General features: G+C 43.0%; 1 protein-coding gene across 1 annotated transcript in view; it reads left to right on the top strand.

The window, feature by feature from the left end:
- MSH2 (mutS homolog 2) overlaps positions 1–24,795 on the top strand; it is a 239,271-nt gene that overhangs the window by 70,270 nt on the left and 144,206 nt on the right. The window contains exon 7 of the mRNA XM_030195824.1: positions 21,484–21,683. Coding sequence (XP_030051684.1) covers positions 21,484–21,683 — 200 coding nt within the window. The remainder of the gene's footprint in view (positions 1–21,483; positions 21,684–24,795) is intronic.

Raw genomic sequence — 24,795 nt, forward strand, 5'->3', positions numbered from 1 at the left:
TTCCGTGTAGATTCCCATCTAGCCCTAGCGAGAGGAGGAATCACTAACCTGTTGTCTGTCAGGGATCTAAGGGTTCGTGTGGCAGTGTAAGGAATAGTTAGATTTGACAGATAATCAGGATTTAGTGTATAAAAAGCCTTATGGGTCAAAACTAAGGCTTTAAACTTAACTCTTGCTTCAACCGGAAGCCAATGCAGTTGATGTAGCAAAGGTGTTACTCTGTCATCCCTCCGGGCCCTACAAATCATACGTGCTGCAGTATTCTGTATTCTTTGTAGTCGCTTCAAGCTAGCTTGAGTGATCCCTGAATATATGATATTACAATAGTCTAAGCGTGAGGTAATATAAGCAGATGTCAACGTTTTAAGGGAATCCTTACTAATTGAATTCCTAACTGACCGAAGTCTCCTAAGATGGAAAAAAGATTTTTTCACTACGTCAGATATTTGTTCCTCGAAAGTCAGAGCAGAATAGGAGTGGTGTAGAGTGGGTTCATAGGTTAAGTCTGGTCATTTGGTTAGGCATGTTTGAAGAGGTAAGTTTTTAGCAACTTCCGGAAGGGTAGTATCACGTTTTCAAATCTGGAACTGGGTTGTGAGCCCTTGGGCCACTGCCGAGGAGCGGCAGTGGCAGGCAAAACCACCCCACACCAGGGGCAAGGCAGAACTCTGACAACAGTTAGGCTTCATCTGTACCTGGCCACTTTCCACCAGCTTCAGGTGGCCGACAGGACTTGGCAGGGCAGGAGCTGGATAACAGCTAGGCAGCACAGGGACTGAGTGTCAGAGGGGAAAGGAAGGAACACGGGCAGCAAGGCAGAAAACTGGGCTAGACAATACAACACAAGGCAGGGACAGGACAAGCTAGGGGACAGAAACAGGAAGCTGCAAGCAGCCACTGAGACAGGGAACAAAACACTGACTAACAAGACACAGAACTAAAAGCTGCAGAGCAGCCAGCAGGATACAAACAGACAAGGACTAAACACAAAACTAAAGCCCAGAGACAAGACTAGCAAACTAACAACAACCTAATCTAACTACACACTGACTGGCAAGAACAGACAAGACTCAAGGCAAGGATTCAAAACTAGGCAGCAGAGCAACAAACACTAACATACCAGGGCCTTAGGCGCAATGCAAAGGCAAGTAGAAATGTTCCAAGATGGCTGATAAGCCCAGGAGCAGTTGGAACTCAGCTGCTGCAATCACCAGGCAGCTACGGGTGCTGTGCAGGCTCAAACGGCACAAGCAACCCTGGCAGCCTGGAAGATCCGGACCGGACTGGGCTGAAATCTGGAACGGGTGACGGTCCACAGCAGCCACCGGTTCTGGCCACCAGAGGGCGAGATGAGCACAGACATAACAGGTAGATGGTCGCTAACTGTTCAAATGGGTCTTGGTAAGGCATTCCAGAGTTGGCTGCCTATAACGGAGAAGTTGGATGCGTAGTACGTTTTGTACTTGAGATCTTTGCAGTTGGGAAGGTGTAGATTGAGATATGTTTGAGAGGATTTTGATCTGTTTCTAGCTGGTAGGTCAATTAGGTTGGTCATGTAGCTTGGAGATTCTCCGTAGATAATCTTGTGAATCAGTGATTGGACTTTGAAGTTTATTCGTTCATTGACAGGGAGCCAATGGAGTTTTTCACGAAGAGGTGTTGCGCTTTCAAATTGTAATTTACCAAAAATGAGTCTGGTTGCTGTGTTCTGGGCGGTTTGGAGTTGTTTCAGGATTTGGGCCTTACAGCCAATGAAAATGCTGTTGCAGTAGTCAGTGTGGGTAAGTACAGTGGATTGTACCAAGTTGCGGAAAGGTTTTACGGGGAGATATGGTTTTACTCATTTCAGCACCCACATCATGTTGAACATCTTCTTTGTCATGGCTTTTGCATGAGTTTCCAGAGTTAGGTGATTGTCTAATGTTACTCCTAGGATTTTTAGATTGTCGGATATGGGGATTGAGACATCAGGGGTAATCAGGGTAGTTGGGAGGAGTGTAGAGTATTGGGTTGAGAGGATTTGGCATGTGTTCGTCTTGAACAAAAAAGTACCCACAAACTTTGCACCTGTGTAGGCGGTTAGAAAATTATCCCCTAAGTGTGTGGGTATTGCCGTAACGCATCTTTTCAGGAGACTTGCTGGCAATATTGGTTCAACATTTTACTCATGTTATTTAGTGGCAGACGCAGTCTCACACTCTTGCTGCATGCGCTGGAGTAGGCTGGTAAACATCCAGTGATTAGTAAAGTTGTCCATAAATAAAAGAAAAATATGGATGCATTCCAGCACAAATTTGGAAAGCTGAGTAGGCTCAACAATTGACCTGTTGGAACAGTTGTTATAGTTCTGCAATTTGAAGTGAGACAAGGGGAGGGGGGAGGCAATGATTATCCAGAGCTGCCAATTTTACTGAAAGATGACAGATGTATTCATTTTGGTAGAACAGACTTGATACCTTAGATGTATGTGTAAGGCAGCATCAGGGGTTGGGATTCAAATATCTTCTTTTTGAGTTTAAATAATAGGTCTCTTCAGATAAAACTAAAAACAAACCTGTTCAAAAAGGCGTATCCCACCGACCCAACATAAAGACTGTACACCTGCAACACAACTGGGATTTGCGTTACAAGACGTATGAGGAGAGACTTGCTGAACTAAACATGTATACTCTGGAGGAAAGGAGAAACAGGGGTGATATGATACAGACGTTCAAATATTTGAAAGGTATTAATCCGCAAACGAACCTTTTCCGGAGATGGGAAGGTGGTAGAACGAGAGGACATGAAATGAGATTGAAGGGGGGCAGACTCAAGAAAAATGTCAGGAAGTATTTTTTCACGGAGAGAGTAGTGGATGCTTGGAATGCCCTCCCGCGGGAGGTGGTGGAAATGAAAACGGTAACGGAATTCAAACATGCGTGGGATAAGCATAAAGGAATCCTGTGCCGAAGGAATGGATCCTCAGGAGCTTAGTCAAGATCGGGAGGCGGGGCTGGTGGTTGGGAGGCGGGGATAGGGCTGGGCAGACTTATACGGTCTGTGCCAGAGCCGGTGGTGGGAAGCGGAACTGGTGGTTGGGAGGCGGGGATAGTGCTGGACAGACTTGTACGGTCTGTGCCAGAGCCAGTGGTTGGGAGGCAGGGCTGGTGGTTGGGAGGTGAGGATAGGGCTGGGCAGACTTATACGGTCTGTGCCTGTGCCAGAGCCGGTGGTTGGGAGGCGGGGATAGTGCTGGGCAGACTTATACGGTCTGTGCCCTGAAGAGCACAGGTACAAATCCAAGTAGGGTATACACAAAAAGCAGCAAATATGAGTTATCTTGTTGGGCAGACTGGATGGACCGTGCAGGTCTTTTTCTGCCGTCATCTACTATGTTACTATGTTACAACGAAACCAAAGCACGTAACGGACATACTTAACTTTTCCCTTCTAAGATCACCAATGTGTATGTCATATACGATCCTTATTCTACTATAATTTCACCTTGTATTTCTTCATACCGGAATTGGCGTACGCCGATACGGTACCATGTAAGCCACATTGAGCCTGCAAATAGGTGGGAAAATGTGGGATACAAATGTAACAAATAAATAAATAAATATGGCATATTTGGTATGGCAGACGCAGTCTCTTGTTCTGTCTGAAATAGTGTGTTTTGACTGGTAGTCTTGGACCCCACAGTACTCAGCAGTGTCCTTGTAAGAATGTTCTTGTCAAATGGGTACTTTAAGTTACATTAGTGCATCCAGGTCACAGACATGTTTCTTCAGAATTGTTTGTTCTTTAACTGCACCGTCTGTGATCAGTATGTGAAAAGTGGGACACATTCAAGTCAAGGCAAGGTTGAGAGAGTTCTAGGGGATGTATGCTTTTTGTCTTTATCTAATAAATGCTTCTTTTTTTTCTCATTGGGGTTACTTTATGACGTTATCAGTTAAAGCGTAATATTAGAAGCCTTTTGATTAATGCTATTTTGATAATACATAGAGGCATATTTTCAAAGCACTTTGGGAGGCTAAGTTCCATAGGTTTCTATGGAACTTTGGGAGGCTAAGTGCTTTGAAAATGAGCCCGTTTGTCCCCTTTATATTACACTGATGCTAATGGAAATGTCTTCTTTTGCTGTTTGTTTTCACGTGCTTAAAGACCTTTTTTAGGGAGGAAATAGCATATCAACAGAAACAAAACAAGCATTAGCTAGTGACGATAATGGTAATCCTCCCCTCCCCTCCCCACCCCCCAAAAAAATTGATAGACTTGTACCAAAAGAAAATATTACATCATCCATGGTCAGTGTTTATAAAACCAGTTATTTAGCTCTTGGCTTTATATTATAAAAATTAGAAGCTAGTAGCTTTATTGGACTAATTTCATACATTTCTAATCTAGCTTTTGGGAGTTATAATCCATCAGGTCAAAATGAGCAGTAGAAAGCAAAATAAGAGGTTCCCTGAGTAACGCTTCTGGTTTTGATTCATACTCTGTTTACTAACTCCCCAAAGCTACTGAAGATATGTATGAAATTAGTCCAGTAACAAGGTGTAGCTTTAAAAAAAAAATATTGGTCTGTAAGGGACTTAAATACAAGTCGGTATATGCATCTAGCTTTTCCTACATCTGTACACAACTTTGGAATGCACTGCCGAATGCATTAAAAGCAACGTATGATTTGATACCCTTCCAGAAACTACTAAAGACTAACTTGTTTAAAAAGACTTATCAAAAGGATCCTTCATAAATGATCTGACATCTAAACTCAATTAGAACAAGTTAACAGTGAACTCTTCTATTTAATTACTTTAATTTCTTTTTCTTTATTGAATGTTATACATTATCCTTCATTTCAAATTCATGAAATGTATTATATATCCATTTACTTCTAATGTACTTAATACTTTTTGTACTTATTGCTAATTAATAATATGTATTTCTCACTCCGGAAATGGTTACCGCCATTTCGGCATAATGTAAGCCACATTGAGCCTGCAAAGAGGTGGGAAAATGTGGGATACAAATACAGTAAATAAATATTCAGCCTCAGTGGTAGTGATCCCTTCAGCTGATGTGACTATATATATTAAAAAAACTTTTTTTGGATATTAAGCGCCAGTATCTAGATAGTGGGTTGTGTTTGACTATCTAGTTTGTTGGCGAGCGGCCCCACTATCCAGATAGTGACAGTATTTATTCAGGTCTCCGGATAGCTAACCGGGTAAACTTAGGACAGCCTTTTTGCTGTCCTAGGTGTCCTTTTACAAAGGCGCACTAGCGTTTTTAACGCGCGCTAAAAATAAGCACGTGCTAAACGCTAGAGACACCTATAGGAATATATTGGTGTATCTAGCATTTAGTGCACGCTAAAAGCACGCGTGTCTTTCTAAAAGACACCCCTAGTTTTTTCCAGATAGTTGTATGTTTACCGCATAACTTTTACGTCTGCCTTTGCTTTGCCCACTTGTACCACCATGGCACTATCTGAGTAGTACCGATGTAGTCTACAATGATAATTCAGCAGCTTCATCGAGATTATTGCTGCTGAACGTTAGCAGATAGGCCCAACTAAGTCATTTATTGGGGTGACGGTGACTGTTGTCCAGGTAAATAGCTTTGACTATCAGGCTCTAAATTTATATTCGGTTCTTCTCATTTAAATCCAAGAATCAGTCTTCAGCATGCAAAGCCAACATAATATGCATATGATAAAATTCTTACTCCAGCTAGGGTATAAAAAGAGTAAAAGGAAAAGAGAAAAATCTAGTAATATATGTTTACAAGAGTCTACAAAATAAACTATAAACACTGCTGTTGCTTTTATATTTTTCCTTAATCTTTGATTGTAATAAGTAATTAAAAAAAAAAACCAAACTTGTTCATCATGACATAAGAGGACTTCAAAATCCAAATGGAAATGCTGTTTCCACTAGTTGAAAGGGTAGGACCAGTTTGTTCAGGCTGTAGTTGTTGATGGTAGACGGCATGAGCAACACAATGTACCAGCAAAGTGAAACATGTCTCCATGACTCCACTGTCCAAATTTTATGTAATGACTTGATACAATACTGTTGACATCCAGGGTGTTTCTCTTAAACGGTATAGTCACCAGTGAGTGTAGAATTCTAATACTCATATTAATGAACCTGGAGGAGACCAAATATTTTCAACAGTTTGATACCTTTTTTTATGGGACAAGTAGATGAATTAACCAAAGACAATGTTGTGCACGAACTGTTGAGACCAAGTAAGTAGGCGCTGCTTTTATCTGAGTAAGGGACCCTCTATGGATTTGAAAACTGGAGCCCTTTTACAAAGCTGCGGGAGGGCTAACGCATGGTAGCACACACCAAATCGGCACTACTGCCGGGGTAGCGCGTGCCACTGGCGGTAATTCCGAGTTTGGTGCGCGCTGAATCCTGCGGTAGAAAATATTTTTCTATTTTCTAGTGTGTGTGTGTGTGTGTGTGTGTGTGTGTGTGTGTGTGTGGTGTGGGTGTGGGTGTGGGTGTGGGTGGGGGGGGGGGGGGGCGTGTTCCACGGCACACGTTGCATGGTTACCGCGCGGGTAGTGCATGACCTGTTACCGCTAGGTCAGCGGCTGGCAGTAAGGGCTCAGGCCGTAAATAGGCACGCACTAGTCTTAATTTTTGCACACGCCCATTTCCCGGTCCATTAAAAAATAGCCTTTTTCCTAGCCACGGTAAAAAGTGGCCCAGCATGCACCAAAAAAGACGCGCCCACACTACAACGGGCCACTTTTTACCACGGTTTTGTAAAAGGACCCCTCAGGGACACCACTGTCTTTGGTGAATTCTTTTCCGTCCAATAACTACTACTGCTACCACTTATCATTTCTGTAGTGCTACTAGACATATTCATCGCTGTACACTGGACACGAAGAGACAATCCCTAGCTTGAGAAGAATCAGTTTGTGCATGGTATTCGCCTTTGCCACACCGTTTTCAGATTATACTTCCTTGCTTTTGTGCAAGTGTGCAGCAGGTTCATAGTTCAAACAAGATAAGCAAGCAAGAAGGATGAAATGCTATTGCATTGAGGTCTACGTTGAAATCGGATATGGTTGTAAACCCTGTTTACTAAGCTGCGCTGTAGGTGCGCTAACATTTTTAGCGCACGCTAACACTAGACACACCCATAGGAATATATGGGTGTCTCTAGCATTAGCAGGCATTAAAAATGCTAGTGTTCCTTAGTAAACAGGGCCCTAAAAAATAAAAAAAAAACAAATCTCATTTACATACTTATTCCTTATGAGGCATTATACATTCTATTGGACTCGCATCAGAATAATCTGGTAGTGATGTGGTACAAAACCTTGTATTGTGGTATAACAATCTCTGCCTACAGTCTTAGATGATACATCTTGAATGCAATTTGCAGTTGCTGTTTTGCTTTGTTATATCATAAATCTAGCTGTCATAGCATGTACTGTTGTTTGAGTATTTTTACTGCTGTAATTGTCTTCTGCCTATGTTAGACTCTTTCCTGCTGTACACCATCTTTTGTGTGAATTTCTTCAAAAAGGCAGTAAATAAATCCTAATAAAAAGAAAAATGGCCTGCTTCTGTGCAGTTGGCACAAAACAATGATGAACTGATCATATTTCTATGGTATTTGAGAAATAATACTGTAGATACGGTATGTCGGTGGCTTGTGCAAATGAGTTTGCCAAGGATTTTTATCCTACATAGGGCATTACTACAGTAGTCAGTAAATGCCCTTTCTAAAAGTGAATATGACTATTGTAAGAATTTTGGTGGCTGCTGGTAGGGGGGAGGAGTATTTATAAGGTTTTATTATATTACTTAGTAACATAGTAAATGATGGCAGAAAAAGAACAAGCTGACCCATTCAGTCTGCCCAATTGAGATTCTTCCACTTTAAAGCATAAAGCACCCATACACAATCCAAAACTGGGTTCCCTTCCTCTTCACCCCTTGTTTTATTTGATCCTTCTTTTCTTATCACTGCTGGCTGTATCAGTCTCGCGCATGCTCAGAATCTGTTAATGTTTTGGCCTTCACTGGTATGCCATTTTAGGCCTCATCTTCATTTTTGATTCTTACAAGTCCAACACTTAACACTCCGTAGACCTTCCTAACAATCCACCCACCCACCCACCCATCAAAACCAGCAAGGCTGTTCTCTAGAACATCCACCCTCCCCTTGTTAGTTGAATTATGGTCACTCCATACAGGTTATCCTAGTGCCACTTTAGAAACCAACTGCAGCTTTTACCACAGCTGGTAGAGTAAGTCACTCCATAGATGTTACCTTCAGGCCTTACAACCCTGATGCAGTCCTGCAGTTGCTGTTAAGGTCATAACTATAGCTCCATGTAGGTTCCTCCTAAGCTTACCTCCATGGCCAGTGGTACCATTTATTTTATACTTGCAAAGTTTTTAGTTAATTCCAAGCAATTCAGTTGGTTGAAACTCAATTTAGTTGTAGTGTTTTCGTGAATATAAATGGAAGTGTTCCAAAGTGAAGTATGCCATTTCTAGTAAACTAATTTGATTTTCAGCCAGTGAGGTTGCTCATACAGAATGATACGGGGATCCGTGGTAACCGTGGGGATGGGGACAGAGCCCATGGGGATGGGGAAAAACTTTGTCCCAGTGTCATTTTCTACTTGAAGCCTGTTAATGAGCTGGACTGTTATTTATGTTTAAGTGATGCAGATGACGATATTTTGAATTTTTTTGGAAAAACAAGCAAATATGCTGGCTACAACTAGCAAAATTTGCATGGGGGATCCTGTACATTCCTACTACCAGCACATCATCTAAGATGTTATACAGGGTTCCGCATTAGGAGTTACGGACCAAGAAAGGGATCTGGGAGTCATCGTGGATAGGACGTTGAAATCTTCAGCTCAATGTGCTGCGGCGGCTAAGAAGGCGAACAGAATGTTGAGTATTATTAGAAAACAAGCATGAGGATGTTATAATGCCGTTATATTGCTCCATGGTGTGACCGCACCTGGAGTATTGTGTTCAGTTCTGGTCGCCTCATCTCAAAAAAGATATAAAGGAATTGGAGAAGGTGCAGAGAAGGGCGACAAAAATGATAAAAGGGATGGGACGTCTACCCTATGAGGAGAGGTTAAGACGGCTAGGACTCTTTAGCCTGGAGAGAAGGTGGCTGAGAGGTGATATGATAGAGGTTTACAAAATAATGAGCGGGATAGAGCGGACAGATGTGAAGCGTTTGTTTACGCTTTCTAACAATAATAGAACCAGGGGACACAAGATGAAATTAGAATGTGGTAGGTTTAAAACAAATTGGAGAAAGTTTTTCTTTACTCAGCGCGTAGTTAGACTCTGGAACTCATTGCCGGAGAAGGTAGTGACGGCAGCTGGCGTTGCTGAGTTTAAAGGGGGTCTGGACAGATTTCTGAAGGAAAAGTCCATTGATCGTCATTAAATTTTGGGTTTTTTGCCAGGTTCTTGGGGCCTGGATTGGCCGCTGTCGGAGACAGAGTGCTGTGCTTGATGGACCTTTGGTCTTTTCCCAGCGTGGCGGTGCTTATGCTTATGTGCTGAGACATCTTCTACTGCAGAAAGGACTGTGGAAGACATGAGAGCTAGACTGAATCCTGAGATTGTTGATGATTTTTTCATCTGCAGATTAAAAAAATTATAACAGTGCTTTCATAGGGCATATTTCTCCCCTTCTAGGGCATACAGAATGGGTTGTATTTTGTACCCCTGGACGTTTTAATGGTGGATTAGGATTCCTTGGGGAAGTAGAAGCCAGCTGCTGTTGGGGTCAGAAGAGTAGAAGGTAGTGGTGGGGGGTGATTATAGTTGCTCGTTGTTGGTATTGTTTTTTATTTGTGATTTATACACAGCATATTGTTCCTTTTTATACTTTAAAAGATTTAAATATAAAATCATAAATGTACTCGAGGCTTCTGCAGATGAGGACAATGCCCTCAGGGATGGGGTGGGGACGGATAACAGAAACCACAGGGACAGGACAGGGACAAACTTTGTCCCTGTGTCGTTCTCTAGTTGCTCAGAATGACCTGAACAGTGGATAAATCTTACTAAAAATTTGAGTGTCACTGAGCCTCATACTTGATTGAACTACTGATTAGTGACCATATTTTTTTCTGTCCTTTTATGGACATATACAAATCAAAATTATTAGCACAAATACAAGTACCAGTAGAGAGACAGAATGAGTAGCTTGTGGAAATGCTTCTGAACAGGTGAAAAATGAGGTGGACAGTTATCCAATCTCTTGCCTTTCATTTAAGGTTAACAAATTATGGATATTGGCACCTTGACATGGTAAAGAAATTCCTCTTTGCTGTACAACCCTTGAGATAGTCAACAGACTTTAACATAACATAAAAATACGGATGTCGGCACATCACACCCAGTCTACCCATTGTGGCTGCTTACTGTGCTTTCTTCTTACTCATCTATTGTCTTCCCCTGCCACTGAGGTTTTTGGTTGATTTGTTTCAAACATGTTTCAAACAAATCACAAGTCAGATTCAACACTTACTCTGATTCCCCAAATCCAAGCAACCTTCAAGAGCTGCTTCTACTATTTGCGACAGCTACGCTGCCTCTTCATACATCGAGAAGGTAAATCTTATCCCAGTTGTACATGCAATGATAGCATCAAGACTGGATTACTGCAATGCAGCATACAATGGTCTGACTATAAAGGGCCTGCACCAGTTCCAGTTGATTCAGAATGCAGCAGCAAGACTCATAGAAGGTTGCAAGCGATGTGACCACATCACACCATGTTTGCAAACCCTTCACTGGCTACTAGTACCAATATAGAGCTAAATTTAAAACTCTATCTGATCTTCAATGCCCTGAAAGGAAATGGCCCTGAGTATCTGAAAAATAGGATAATCCTCCACACACCGCCAAGGACACTAAGGTCCTCCCAAGGACTTTCACTAACTACACCCTCTCCAAAAGACATTACATGATGTGATACCCGCAAGCGAGCCTTCTCCGGAGTAGCCTCCACACTCTGGAATGCATTGCCTGAAAGGCTTCGCTTAACACAAGACTACCTCTACATCATGAAGCAGGTGAAGGCTTGGCTCTTCAACCAGGCCTTTAATGGAAGAAGTAACTAACTTGCTAGTCTCACTCACACACACAAGGATTGACTCGGGCTGCACATACTGCAGCAGGACATGTTTATCCACTCCTATTCTAGCTGAGATAATATTTAACCATTTCTCTGACCTCATGTGCAACTTTCTTCAAATCAGTCACCTTACTTTTTAACTCTTCCTACTTTCTTACCCATCTATATGTTACAACTTTGCCATACCCTTCACTATCAATTATAATGTTCTATTACATATTGTGTTGACATTGCATATAGCATACATGTCATACTTTGTATTGTTAGTTGAATATTTTTACTGCTGTAACTGCCTATTGCTCATGTTTGATCTGTTCTTACTGTATACCACCTTGAGTGAATTCCTTCAAAAAGGCGGTAAATAAATCCTAATAATTGTTTCAGTTCTGTCTGTTTTGACTCCTGTCACCTCTGTCTGTCCTTAGTGCCTTTTACTGTTTCAGTGACAGAGAGAGAGAAATGAAAGCAGAGCTCTGGATTTAAAATATTTTTAAATCGTAAGAATCTCCCTGCTGATAAATGAAATTAATATTAACAGGAGTTGATACCTTTTCTTTATCTTGCTTCTGTTCCATCATTTTAATTTAGTTCGTTTCCTGTACTCGGCCACCTTGCAGCATTAATGAAAACATATGTTAGTGAGATCTTTGATGTTGGCTTCCTTTAAATGTTGATTAGGTGAATATGCTGTCACAGAATGAACTGGAGCTGCCTAAAATTAGATAATAACATTTGGTGAAAAGACAATTTGAGGATTGTGATATTGTCTGTCTTTCATCTTTAAGAATAAAGGGCCATAATTTTTTTTTTCCTGATCTGAGCTTTTCACATTTCTCCCTTACTGTTCTTTTTAGAGCAATGGTTTTCAACCTCTGTCTTTTATTGAAACACACATGAAGGATGATGTTTATATATACAGTCAATCCGCTTAAGTGCAAGGTTCTGGGACCAAAGAAATACATGCAGTTAACCGGAGCGTGCACTTAACCGTTGTGACCCAAAGAATCTTGACGTCTGATAAACATATGTACAGTACTGTTTATTATACATACAGTATATATAGACTCTGTTAACTGACGTTATACAGTCTCCGTTAACTGACGTTAGGCTTACTTGAAGTAATCAGTCATAGTCCTCTGTACACTCTTGTGTCTGTGAGTTCCATAGACTACGTCTGCCAGATGGTAAAAACTCATAGCACTGACATCCAGTGGCCTCCAGATAGGCTCGCATGGTGTTGAGACTCTCCAGTGTTCTTGCAAAAGTGACAGGAGGTTGAATTTCGTTCACATGTGCCTCGCAGCTCATTTCATCATCTGTTTCATCATCAGCTGTTGCCTGCGTGTAGGCGCATATCTCGACATCAGTGTCCCTTCTCCTCCACTTCTAACTCCAGACTCCGTTCCTTTTATCTTGCTGCACCATATGCCTGGAATAGACTTCCTGAGCCCGTACATCGAGCTCCATCTCTGGCCGTCTTCAAATCTAAGCTAAAAACCCACCTCTTCGATGCTGCTTTTAACTCCTAAACCTAACCCTTCAACTGTCCCCTATCCCTGATATGTCCTGTCTGTCCTAACCCTTATCCCTTACTTCTCCTGTCTGTCTGTCATAATTAGATTGTAAGCTCTATCGAGCAGGAACTGTCTCTCCATGTTCAAGTGTGAAGCGTTTCGTACGTCCGGTAGCGCTATAGAAATGATAAATAGTAGTAGTAGTACTGTTTGTAGATCGTAATCAACAGCTACGTAGTGATGAAACTCCTCTTCAGTAACACTGGCTGGGAAGTCAATAGCCTGTTCATCTGACGCATTTGCAACAGCTGCATCTGTTTCGTCCGCTCCACATCCTTAACAAAGCTTGCCCGCTTGTAGCAGTTCACAATGGTTGCCTGTGTAACATGATTCCAGGCTTCTTTCTGCATATGTAGGGAATCCAAAAGTGATAGATTACGAGCCAGTTCAACAGCACGTTTATCCTTGCCAGTCTGGTCATCCATAACGCTCATCAGACGACGTAGCACAAGAGCCCGATAATGTTGTTTGAAATTGGCTATTATGCCCTGATCCATAGGTTGGATCAGAGAGGTAGTGTTTGGTGCAGGAAGACCACCTTGACGTTAGACAGCCTGACATCACCACTTTGTGTAGCACAATTATCACAAAGCAACAAAAAGCCAGCATTCTAGTGTCTAACTTCTTTAGCCACTGCTTCCAAATTTCCCCAGTCATCCATGAATTTGCGTTAGCCTCGTATGACACAGGAAGTCGCTTAACATTCTTGAAGCAACGGGGCTGTTTGCTCTTTCCAATGATGAGGGGTTCCAACTTCTCACTCCCATCCGTATTGCAGCAAAGGAGGATCATCAGTTGGTCCTTCAACGTTTTACTTTCTGTAGTTTCGGCTTGTTTGAATGCAAGTGTTCCATCAGGAATCGCTCGCCAGTAAAGACCGTTTTCGTCAGCATTGAAAATGTCACGAGGTGCAAACTTGTTCAAGATGGTAGGAAGAATTGAAACAACCCAATTTTCAGCACCAAAGTCATCAGCGTCTTATTTTTCACCATGCTGTTTCTTGAATTTTATGTTGTTCCTCTCCTTCCATCTTTCCAATCATCCAACAGTGGCTTTGAATTCAGTTAGTCCAAGACTTTCAGCTAACTGATTAGCTTTCTCCATAAGCAGTGGACCACTGACAGGAAACTGTCTGCTCCTGACTTGAGAAAACCACCGAAGAAGAGCATCTTCTACTGCCTCAGCTTTTCCCGCCCGTTTTCGTTTCCTGTATTTTTTTTGTATTGTTTTGCCAGTCTTCCAGAAGCTGATCTTTCTGCTTCAAGATATGTGAAATTTCACTGGGATTGACACCATATTCTTTAGCAATAGATGCTTGACTTTGTTTTCTAATTTTTTAAGAACTTCTATTCGTTCAGCCAGTGTTAAAGTCTTACAGTTGCGTGACGACAACTCCAGTGTACACTCTAACAACATTCTTTTGCTTATTCTGCCTGTGCCAGTTAACCAACGAGATTTCAAATTTACCGCCCCTTTGTCATGTGCCTATTGGCTTCCATATTCCATGCGTGCGCTTGAGCGGTGTCTTTCCTGCAGAGGAGCGGTCTTAAACCATGCGTATAAGCGAATCTTGCACTTATCAGTGGTGCGCTAAACCGAAGTTTGTCCCCATAGAAATTGATGGCGCCAAAAACAACGGGACTGAAGTACGGCATGCAGTTAAACAGAGCATGTGCTTATCCGACGTGCACTTAAATGGAGTACACTGTGTACATGTGTGTGTATGTGTGTGAGTGTATATATATATGTGTCTGCATTTGGTACTCCCATCCAACACCCTTCACCTTAGGGAGCTTCATGTGCAGTATTTAACATTTCAGATTTTTTTTTATACATTTGAAGCATTGATTACACGTAAATCTCAAATCTAGTTCCAAATATAGTCATACATCTTAAATTCTTATAGACTGTTTTCAGGCTGGTGATGATTAAAAAGAACAAACAGAAGAGTAGATGATAACACTCTGACTTCCACGTACGGAGTGTCCAAACATAAATCTTTATTCTGGCACAAACAAAAGACCCAACAAGGACCATGTTTCGGCAGGTTTTACACTGTATAAAGAATACATAAAATATAAATTTGAGAGCAAATTAAAAAACACAAAAACCAACAAACATGATGAATATAGAGAACAATGGGTTGCACAAATAACAAAAGTATAATAACAATAATAATATTATGAATCTGAGGTATTAAAATTTAAATAAGGTCTTAAAACGCTAGGTACAAAAAGTAAAACTGTCAAACTCTAGGAGCTCTGTTTACTAAGCCGCCCTGTAGCCGCGCTAACTTTGTAGCGCACACTAACGATAGGCACACCCATTATATTCCTATGGTTGTTTTCTAGTGTTAGCCTACAGCACGATTTAGTAAACAGAGCTCTCAGAACATTACGTGCTAGAGATTAATAAACCACAAAACTATATATTAAAAATGTATATTAAAAAGTGATATCTTAAAAAACAACGGGGGGTATTTTAAAAAAGTTTGTATTAAAAAAGTGAGATTGCTATTTTCACTGAAATAGTCAAAATGGGATTATCCTAAATAAGTGGAAAGGACAAAAAACAAAAACATAAATAAAAAGTGAAAATGGAAGTGCGCTAGAGAATAATAATGGGACCCACCTTAAAACAGCAAAGCAGTGTCAAATGCCTGGAGTAAAAACTGCTCTGTGTTGATTTAATCAGGCATAGTCAGCTGAAACGATAAGAGTAAAAAAGATACCTGCATGAGTGACAGGAAATATACAAGAAAAAAAAAAAAAAACAAGCCAAAAAAACACTGACATGGACAGTGAACGTAGCAGTCTCCCTTTTTTTAATAAAACCTTTTTTTTTTTAAGATATCCCTTTTAATATGCAATTTTGTGGTGTATATTAATCTCTTGCACGTAGTGTTCCTAGAGTTTGACAGTTTTACTGTTTGATCTTGTGTTTTAAGACATTTATATTTTAATATCTCAGGTTCATAATATTATTGTTATACTTTTATTTGTGCAACCCATTGTTCTCTATATTCATCATATTTGTTGGTTTTGTATGTTTTTTTAAAAATGTAATATTTTATGTATTCTTTATACAGTGTATTGACCCCTGAGGCAGGCGGGCATACCAGGGGCGTAGCTACGGGTGGGCCTGGATGGGCCCAGGCCCACCCAGTTTTGTCTCAGGCCCATCCTCACCTTCTCCCACCCCCGCCGTAGCGCTGCCTCCTCTCCTGCACTTCGCGGTCTCTGTCTCCCACCCTCGCGGCAGCGCTTTCAATTTGCTATCAGCGCTGCCTGCCTGACAGCTGACAGACGCGGCGCGACGTCCTCCTGCTCCGGGTCCTTCCCTCTGCCGCATTGATTCAACTTCCTGTTTACGCAGGGTGGATTGCACGCGGCAGAGGGAAGGACCCGGAGCAGGACGTCGTCCCGCTGCGTCTGTCAGCTGTCAGGCAGGCAGTGCCGATAGAGCGCTGCCGCGGGGGTGGGAGACAGAGACCATGAAGTGCAGGAGAGGAGGCAGCACCATGGTGGGAGGTGAGTGGAGGCAGCGCCGATAATTTTAAATGTGCTGCGCGCGTGTGTGTGTGTGTGTGTGGGGGGGGGGGTTGTAGTGCCCACCCAAAAATTGTCTTCTGGCTACGCCACTGGGACATACCCACCAAAACATGGCCTGTGTCAGGTATTTTGTTTATGCCACAATAAAGATTTATGTTTGGACACTCCTTGCATGGAAGTCAATGTATTATCCTCTACTCTTATGTTTGTTTTGGATTTACGTATAGGCCATTTCTTGCTTCTTCCTGATTTTGATGAGTAAAGAGAAATTTTTTTTTTAAATGTAGCTGTCTTCATTGACCTTCAAACATATGTTGCGTGAAATAAAACAGCTTTAACATTACTTTTTTTTTTATTTTTATTAAGCTGATGTGAACTTCTGTATTAAAGAAGACTGTTGGAATGAGAAGCTTTTCAGTGATAAAACTGGTTCATCTATATTAGCATTAGAAACGTCAGTCCTCATGGGTTCAGGAGCTGCATTAGAAACTGAGGATGCATCAACATCGAGAGTGTCTTGATCACCCTTGACATCAAGCATTGTTAGGGTCCACTGGAAGTACTCATCGCCTGATTACCATCAGAAGAGGAAGGATTTGTCCTAATCTTCACTGGTGATGAGGGAACATGATGTAGGACATTGGGCGGAGGCTAAGATGTCTCGGCATTTCTCCCCATCAAAGCATGGCACAGAGGTCACTGTTTCATTCGAAGTACCCTTGTTGCAAGGTCAGCTAATCCTCTGCAGTAGTCTTTGTGGACCTGAGACCATGGTTCCGATACACCCCAGGTGACTCGGGATGATCTCGCCTCTCCTACCATAATGCCCATTTCTTTGGTGACCTTTGAAGAACAGATGGAGTTCTTTGCTTAATACTCTGCTGCTTCAACATCATTGATGATGGAAACAGACACAATCCAGCCAGTACTTCACACTTATGCTCTGCCTGAAAGAGATGTCTTCATACTTAAGCCTCAGAGGGGCTCAGAGTTCAGATCAGCTGCACCAGTATCTATTTCCAGTGCTTCAGGGGAAGAAGCTTTGCTGACATACTGGGCATCCTCAGTGTCTTGACACCACAGGATGTCTGACCCAGCGATCAGCAGTGTGAGAGAGGCATAGACCTAGATCAACATCAGAGCTCTTCATGAGTCTGAGTTGGAGCGCTCTTGTGATTCTGAAGAGGAACCAGAGAGTTTAAGATCCCTACCCACCACATAAGAGAGACAAATGACCTGAAGTGCTGTCTTACTGATTTTGTCCAGGAGATAGCTCAGGCCATCCCATTTCAGTTAGAGATAGAGGAAGATCCCAGGGCAGAACAGTTGGGTATTCAAGTCCTTGTCATCTCCCCCCCCCCCCCCCCCCCCCCAGGATGCTGTGACAGTGCCCATTCACAGAATAGAATAGGAGGTTCAGATGAGAATATGGGAGGGCTCTTCCCCCACATTCTCATCTGTATGTCCTATCAAATAAGAAGGTTGAGTCCAAAGGGCGCTGGAGTTTGAGAAGCAGCAACTTCCCCACCATTCAATTATGCCCAAAGGCTGGGTTGACTCTAGAGGGATGTGTCACTGCTCATAATGTCAGAGCTGTGACTGCAACATAGGTCAGCTGCCATAGAAGAGATTTCCAGGGCTGTGACCTGGATTTCTGTCATTACATTTTCATCTGTCGTGCCAGTAGATTTATACAGATAATCTTCCAGAATCAATTTGCGGTTTATAGTCCAACTCCCCACCAGCACCCCCCTCAGGCTTTTCACTTTTTTGGTTCCAGGCTGCCTGTAGCTAATGAGTATTATGAGTAAGGATTTATTAGTCCTACCTTTCCTCACAGAAAAGCTACTTACCTATAGTAGGTGTTGTCTAAGAACAGCAAGACATAAATCAAACCACTTTACCCTTCCAAAGAGGCGTATTCCTTTACACTTGGACTGAGGAGGTCCCATGTGGCAGCGGTAAGTGTAAAAGGATGTGCCTGCGCGGTGTATCTTCCCAAAAGCTTCCAGAACAAGTAGCTGGAATAGTGCTTCCCGCTATCCACAGTGAATGTGCATGAGAGAAAGCTATATACAGTGAAGACCAGTATATGCAAATATATTTCATGTATTTTCATTGTGGATATCTTTTAGGTTTATCGAAGGTAGTGTTAAACCTGGATGGAGGTGAGCTGGTTAGTCGTGTATCTGCTTTTTCAGAGTGCATCCTCGGAGATTCCTGGAACAAAACAGTCATGGGATAAGAGGAATATGCTATTGGGAATTCAGAACTGTCTCAAAAATAGGAAGAGAGTAGGACTAAATTATTAGTTTTCTTTTTGGAGAAAGGTAAATAACCTTTGTATACACGGCTGCTGCAGCCTAGCCTGATATTTTGCTGCCTGCAGTAGGAATAGTATCTCTGCATTGCAGTCTGTTTAGAATTGCTTTGCCATTCCAGGAAAATAAATTACAGGATCCTTGTTCTTTCATGTTTGTGTGGATTTGTTGGTATGTCATCTTTGTAGTATTCATAACTTTTGGTGCTGTAGAATTAGTCCCCATCATAATGTATTTATTCTTTTGACAGTTTCTGACTGTGCTCTATTGCTTTGGGAGCATGTTTTTAATCGCCAGTGCTGAGAACTTATTTTTATTTTATAACTAATTTGGGCAGCCCCATAGGGAGTTTGGGCTAATTTTTGGAATACCATGTCTGGAACGAGCCTCCCCTCTCCTCTATGCCAGAGAAAGTTGATAATCTCAATCTCTGATTCACTTCTAGTGCTGTTCAGTATTTGCATAGTGCAGAGAGCCACTTTCTGTGGGTATGCATAGGCAGCATATCAAGAAGTGCTTGGAAATTCATGTTTATCAGGCCATTGGTGTCGAATGAGAATTTCTGTATCCGTCTACCATATTTTCTTAGGGGTCCTTTTACTAAGGTGCGCTGAAAAATGGCCTGCAGTAGTGTAGGCTTGGGTTTTGGGTGCGAGCAGAATCATATTAATATTTGCCGAAAATGGACGTGCGGCAGAATCAAAATTGCCACGCGTCCATTTTGGGTCTGAGACCTTACCGCCAGCCGTTGACCTAGCGGTAAAGTCTCACGCGGTAACCGGGTGGTAATGACCTACGCACGCCAAATGCCACTTTGGTGCACGTCCGATACGAGCGGCAGAAAATAAAAATTTATCTTTCGGCCGCGTGCCAAAAATGAAATTACAGCAAGAGCCACGCGGTAGCCGTGCGGTAACTCCATTTTGGCATGAGTTGGGCGTGCATAGACACGTGGCTTAGTAAAAGGGCCCTCTAGTTTCTGATCGCATTTCTTAGCAATCTTCGGAATCTTCTTTCTTCCACACATAGTGCGGAAGAGTCACTTGGTACTAACGCATCTATACTAACTGTTCTTGTGCTTTTTCTCCTTTATCACACTGTCAGATTTTTCTTGCATCAAGCTTATCTGTGGAAATAGACATTTTTTCAAGGTGATCATAATTTCTTCATTCTGTGAGGGTCAGGCTCCAAATGTATTTTTTCTGGCACAGCAGTGTTGGTTTTTACATATTTTCCATTGGATGAAACATACTACCTTATGACTTCTTCGGTGTAGCTATTCTTTTATATCTGCACATTGCAAAAATCAGTGAGAGATATGACCATTTCCAGCTCAGTGCTGTAGAATCTGTAAGATAGCAGCATAGTAAATGACGGCAGATAAAGACCTGAACGGTCCATTCAGTCTGCCCAACAAGATAAACTCATTTTACATGGTATGTAATACTTTATATGTATACTAGCCGTTAAGCCCGTTAACGGGCGAGATTTCCAGCTACCCTCCTCGCCGCCGCTCCCTCCCCCCTCCGTGCCGGGCCCCCTGCACTGAACTGACAGCGCCTCTCTCCTCCGTGTGAAAGCGCTGCAGGCAGCAGCAGATCGCTCTGCTGCTGCCTGCAGCGCTTCCACACGGAGGTGAGAGGCGCTGTCAGGTCAGTGCAGGGGGCCCGATATAGAGGGGGGCGGGAGCAGCGGGGATGGGGGTGGGGAAGGTGGAGGTTGGTGTGTGCGATGGTCGTTTCCAGGCTCCAGCGGCAGCGTCCGGCAGTCCGACTCCGTTTCCCTCTCTGTTCCGCCCTCTGACGTCATCACGTCTTGACGCGAGGGTGGGACAGAGAGAGAAGTCTCTACTGCGCATTTGCAGGTGAGTCAGTCACTTGCCATTTATATGTTTGATCCGAGTTTGATTTGTCCCTACCTTTCTCAGCGCACAGACCGTAGAAGTCTGCCCTGCACTGGTTTTATTCTCCAAATACCGGCGTCGCCACCCAATGTCCGCTAAGATTCCATAGATCCATTCCTTCTAAATAGGATTCCTTTGTGTTTATCCCACGCATGGTTGAATTCCATTACCGTTTTCATCTCCGCCACCTCCCGCGGGAGGGCATTCCACGTATCCACCACCCTCTCCGTGAAAAAATACTTCCTAACATTACTCCTGAGTCTGCCCCCCCTGCAACCTCAATTCATGTCCTCTAGTTCTACTGGTGTCGAACAGAGACGGTCTCTTATGTATTTAGTGTACAGAGCTGCGTACGTCTAGTAGTGGTATAGAAATAAGTAGTAGTGGCAGTAACAAGTGGTTCCCCCCACCCTCTCCTCCAAGAAGCACAGCCGTTTACAAGCTTTGCATATGAATTTTAGGTTACCATCTGTCGGTACCCAGATCTTCTACTGTCTGGAGCTGGTCAGGTGTAAGGATACTGTAGTGTTGCTTGCATGAGAAGGAAGGTGGTGGTCTTTGCCGGCCAGCGAATAATGCTAAGGTTGCACTTCCGAGTTGCTCCTCAATTTCGTGTGCCAATTGAGCGTCTTGTGAGTTGTTTGGGCATGCCATTTGGGGAAGGAATGAGCAGACTGCGAGAGGAGAAAATGAAATTAAAATGAAAGAAATTGTGCTTTTATGTTTAAGTCAAAACCAAATTTTGACACCCCCCCCCCAGAAGTAAAGTCTCGTGTGAGATATTGGGAACTGAAACCTCAATTTGACTTTGCTTCTATGAAACAAAAGTGGGAATTTAAAGCAAATGAAAATCTTACATATGATTTTATAGGCATCAAATTTTATATCGTACTAACGAAGGGGTTTGCCTTAACTCTATTTCATCACAGTTTGTCACTGCACTGTGGACCGCTGGGTAATAAACATTTCACCGTTTCCGTGTTCTTGTCTAGGTTAAACTTGGTAGAGGCCTTTGTGGTAGATGCGGAGCTGAGACAGTGTCTTCAGGAAGACCTCCTTCGCCGTTTCCCAGACTTCAACCGTCTGGCAAAAAAGCTTCAGAGGCAAACTGCAAACTTGCAGGACTGTTACAGACTATATCAGGCCATCAACCAGCTACCTACTGTTGTCCAAACGCTGGAAAAATATGAAGGTAATTCAAATGCTTGTTTCTTGTCCTTTTTGTGTTGGAGGTTATCTTAACACGTGAGAATAAAGAAGTGGGGAAAGCATACAGAGCGCATGGCTTCTTTCCAACCCATTTGCTTTTGTGTGTGGCAGGGGCATAGGTATAGGGGGGCAACGGGGACCTGGGCCCCCGAAAATTATATCCGTGCTGCTGGTTTGGCTGGCGAGGGTCCCCAACCCCCGCCAGCCGAAGCCTTCTTCAGCGCCGTCTCCGGCGCAGCCACGTTCCTGCCCTGCTCTTCTTGCTCCTCCTGTCCTGTGCACGCTGACGCTCCGCTATGTGAAACTGAGAAGGAGCGTCAGCGTGCACAGGACAGGAGGAGCAAGAAGAACAGGGCAGGAACGCAGCTGCGCCGGAGATGGCGCTGAAGGAAGGCTTTGGCTGGTGGGGGTTGGGGACCCCCGCCAGCAAAGGTATTTTGGGAGGTGGGGGGGGGTGCGAGGAGGTGCGAGGCGGTGGGGGGGGGGGTGAGTCGAAGCGAGGCGAGGCGTGGGGGAGTGTGGTGGCGGGGCAGCATTCAAAATATGGCCCCAGCCTCCTGCTCTGGCCCCTCCCACTGTAAGGTCTGGCTACGCCCCTAGTGTATGGACAAAGTTTTGTGTGTGTATGGGGGGGGGGTATTCAGATTGAGCGGAATTTGTGGGGTGGTGGTAAGTGTGTGTGTGTGTGGGGGGGAGGGGTTGGTTTGGAAAGAATAAAGGATGTCACATTTCCTGGCTTAAGCATTATTTATTTTTTTCTAAAAGGCAGTTGACGCGCAAAGTAATTACACCGACTCTTTTGAGTGAGGTGGGGCATGTCCATAATAAGACTGTTAAAGGCCACACAGGCCTGATGAGACTGTAGCGTAAGTAGGACACTGGCACACTGTGTCCTTTCTCTTTTCTGTTGTCCCTGGCTCTTTGACAAATCACCGTATCCCTGATGAAGTCACAATTAGGTTCTTTAATTTATTACAGCTTGTAATACTGACATTAGATCAAGTGCGGATCAGTACTGTCGGCATGCGCTTGGATATCAGGACGGAACTGTAATTAATATGACTTCGGCATATGCTGCCTTTCCAACAGGATGAATAACAACTACATATTACATTCTAGTGCTATTTTGTCTGTCAGATCGCCAAGCTCGTTGCTTTCTTTCACCAGGCTTTTTAAGTCTGTTGTGGCTATAACTTTTGCAGTGTTTGGCACGCTTTAATTAGGCTCAGTAAATTCAAAGTTAATTGAAAAGAATTTGCTGTTACATATCCTGTTATTATGTAGTTGGGAGTTTGGTCCAGAAGGAGTTGAAGCCAGACTGCATGATTTACTGACACAGCTTCTAATTGGTTTTCAGCAGACAGTAGAACCAGAGTTGAACTGTTCTTAAGTAGAATCTGGGAGAAGGAAAATCCAATAGAAACGATATTTCAGTTCTTTGAGAATGCAAAAAGGGAAAATCCTCAAAAGTTTTTGTAATAGGTTAATATGTGCTTGGCTGATGGAACTGGCCAGCACACAGTTTGTTTTACAGTCCCTGCAGTACAAACAGGTACTTTTATTTACTGCTGTTGAGACAGACATTGGGGATGCAACTTTTTGCCCTGGGATTTGTAGCATGGAATGTTGCCACGATTTGGGTTTCTGCCAGGTACTTGTGACCCGGCTTGGCCACTGTTTGGAAAACAGGATACTAGGCTAGATGGACCATTGGTCTGACCCAGTATGGCTGTTCTTATGTTTTATACAGCACTTCTGAAGTGTCTTCATTGGAGATCTGCTATTCATTTAATCTATTGGTTTTTTTTTTTTTTTTACATAAAAGTTTTATATTTAAATTTTTCCACTTGGCCAATGCAAAACTAAAATAACAAACAGTGGTTTGTAAGATGATATCGAGTAACACGTCTATTTGGATTTTATTTTTTTTTATTTTAGTTACATTTGTACCCCGCGCTTTCCCACTCATGGCAGGCTCAATGCGGCTTACATGGGGCAATGGAGGGTTAAGTGACTTGCCCAGAGTCACAAGGAGCTGCCTGTGCCTGAAGTGGGAATCGAACTCAGTTCCCCAGGACCAAAGTCCACCACTCTAACCACTAGGCCACTCCTCCACTTTTGCTACTATTTGAGATTCTTCATGGAATGTTGCTATTCCAACATTCGATGTAGAAGTCGGCCCTTGCAGATCACCAATTTGGCCGCGCAGGCTTCTGCTTCTGTGAGTCTGACGTCCTGCACGTACGTGCAGGACGTCAGACTCACAGAAACAGAAGCCTGCGCAGCCTTCTACATGGAATGTTGCTAGTGGAATAGCAACATTCCATGTAGAATCTCCAATAGTAGCAACATTCCTTGTAGAACCTCCAATAGTATCTATTTTATTTTTGTTACATTTGTACCCTGCGCTTTCCCACTCATGGCAGGCTCAATACGGCTTACATGGGGCAATGGAGGGTTAAGTGACTTGCCCAGAGTCCCACTGGCAACATTCCATGTAGAAGTCGGCACTTGCAGATCACCAATGTGGCCGCGCAGGCTTCTGCGAGTCTGATGTCCTGCACGTACGTGCAGGACGTCAGACTCACAGAAACAGAAGCCTGCACAGCCTTCTACATGGAATGTTGCTAGTGGAATAGCAACATTCCATGTAGAATCTCCAATAGTAGCAACATTCCATGTAGAATGTCCAATAGTAGCAACATTCCATGTAGAGCAACATTCCATGTAGAATCTCCAATAATACCTATTTTATTTTTGTTACATTTGTACCCTGCGCTTTCCCACTCATGGCAGGCTCAATGCGGCTTACCTGGGGCAATGGAGGGTTAAGTGACTTGCCCAGAGTCACAAGGAGCTGCCTGTGCCTGAAGTGGGAATCGAACTCAGTTCCTCAGTTACATAACAATATTTGTAACTCTGTGGTCAGACCTGACCATCTCTTGACGTCACCAGGTTTCTATGATGAGGAGAAAAACATTCTCCAAAAAAATAAAAAAACTGTTCGAGTGTTACCAAACTCTTTCTGGGAGGCAGACCTAGCTGGTGGCTTTTCAGAATTGTCCCAACAATTATGCGTGAGATAGATTTGCACA

Source organism: Microcaecilia unicolor, chromosome 3 (genome assembly GCF_901765095.1).
Source record: "Microcaecilia unicolor chromosome 3, aMicUni1.1, whole genome shotgun sequence".
NCBI lineage: Eukaryota > Metazoa > Chordata > Amphibia > Gymnophiona > Siphonopidae > Microcaecilia > Microcaecilia unicolor.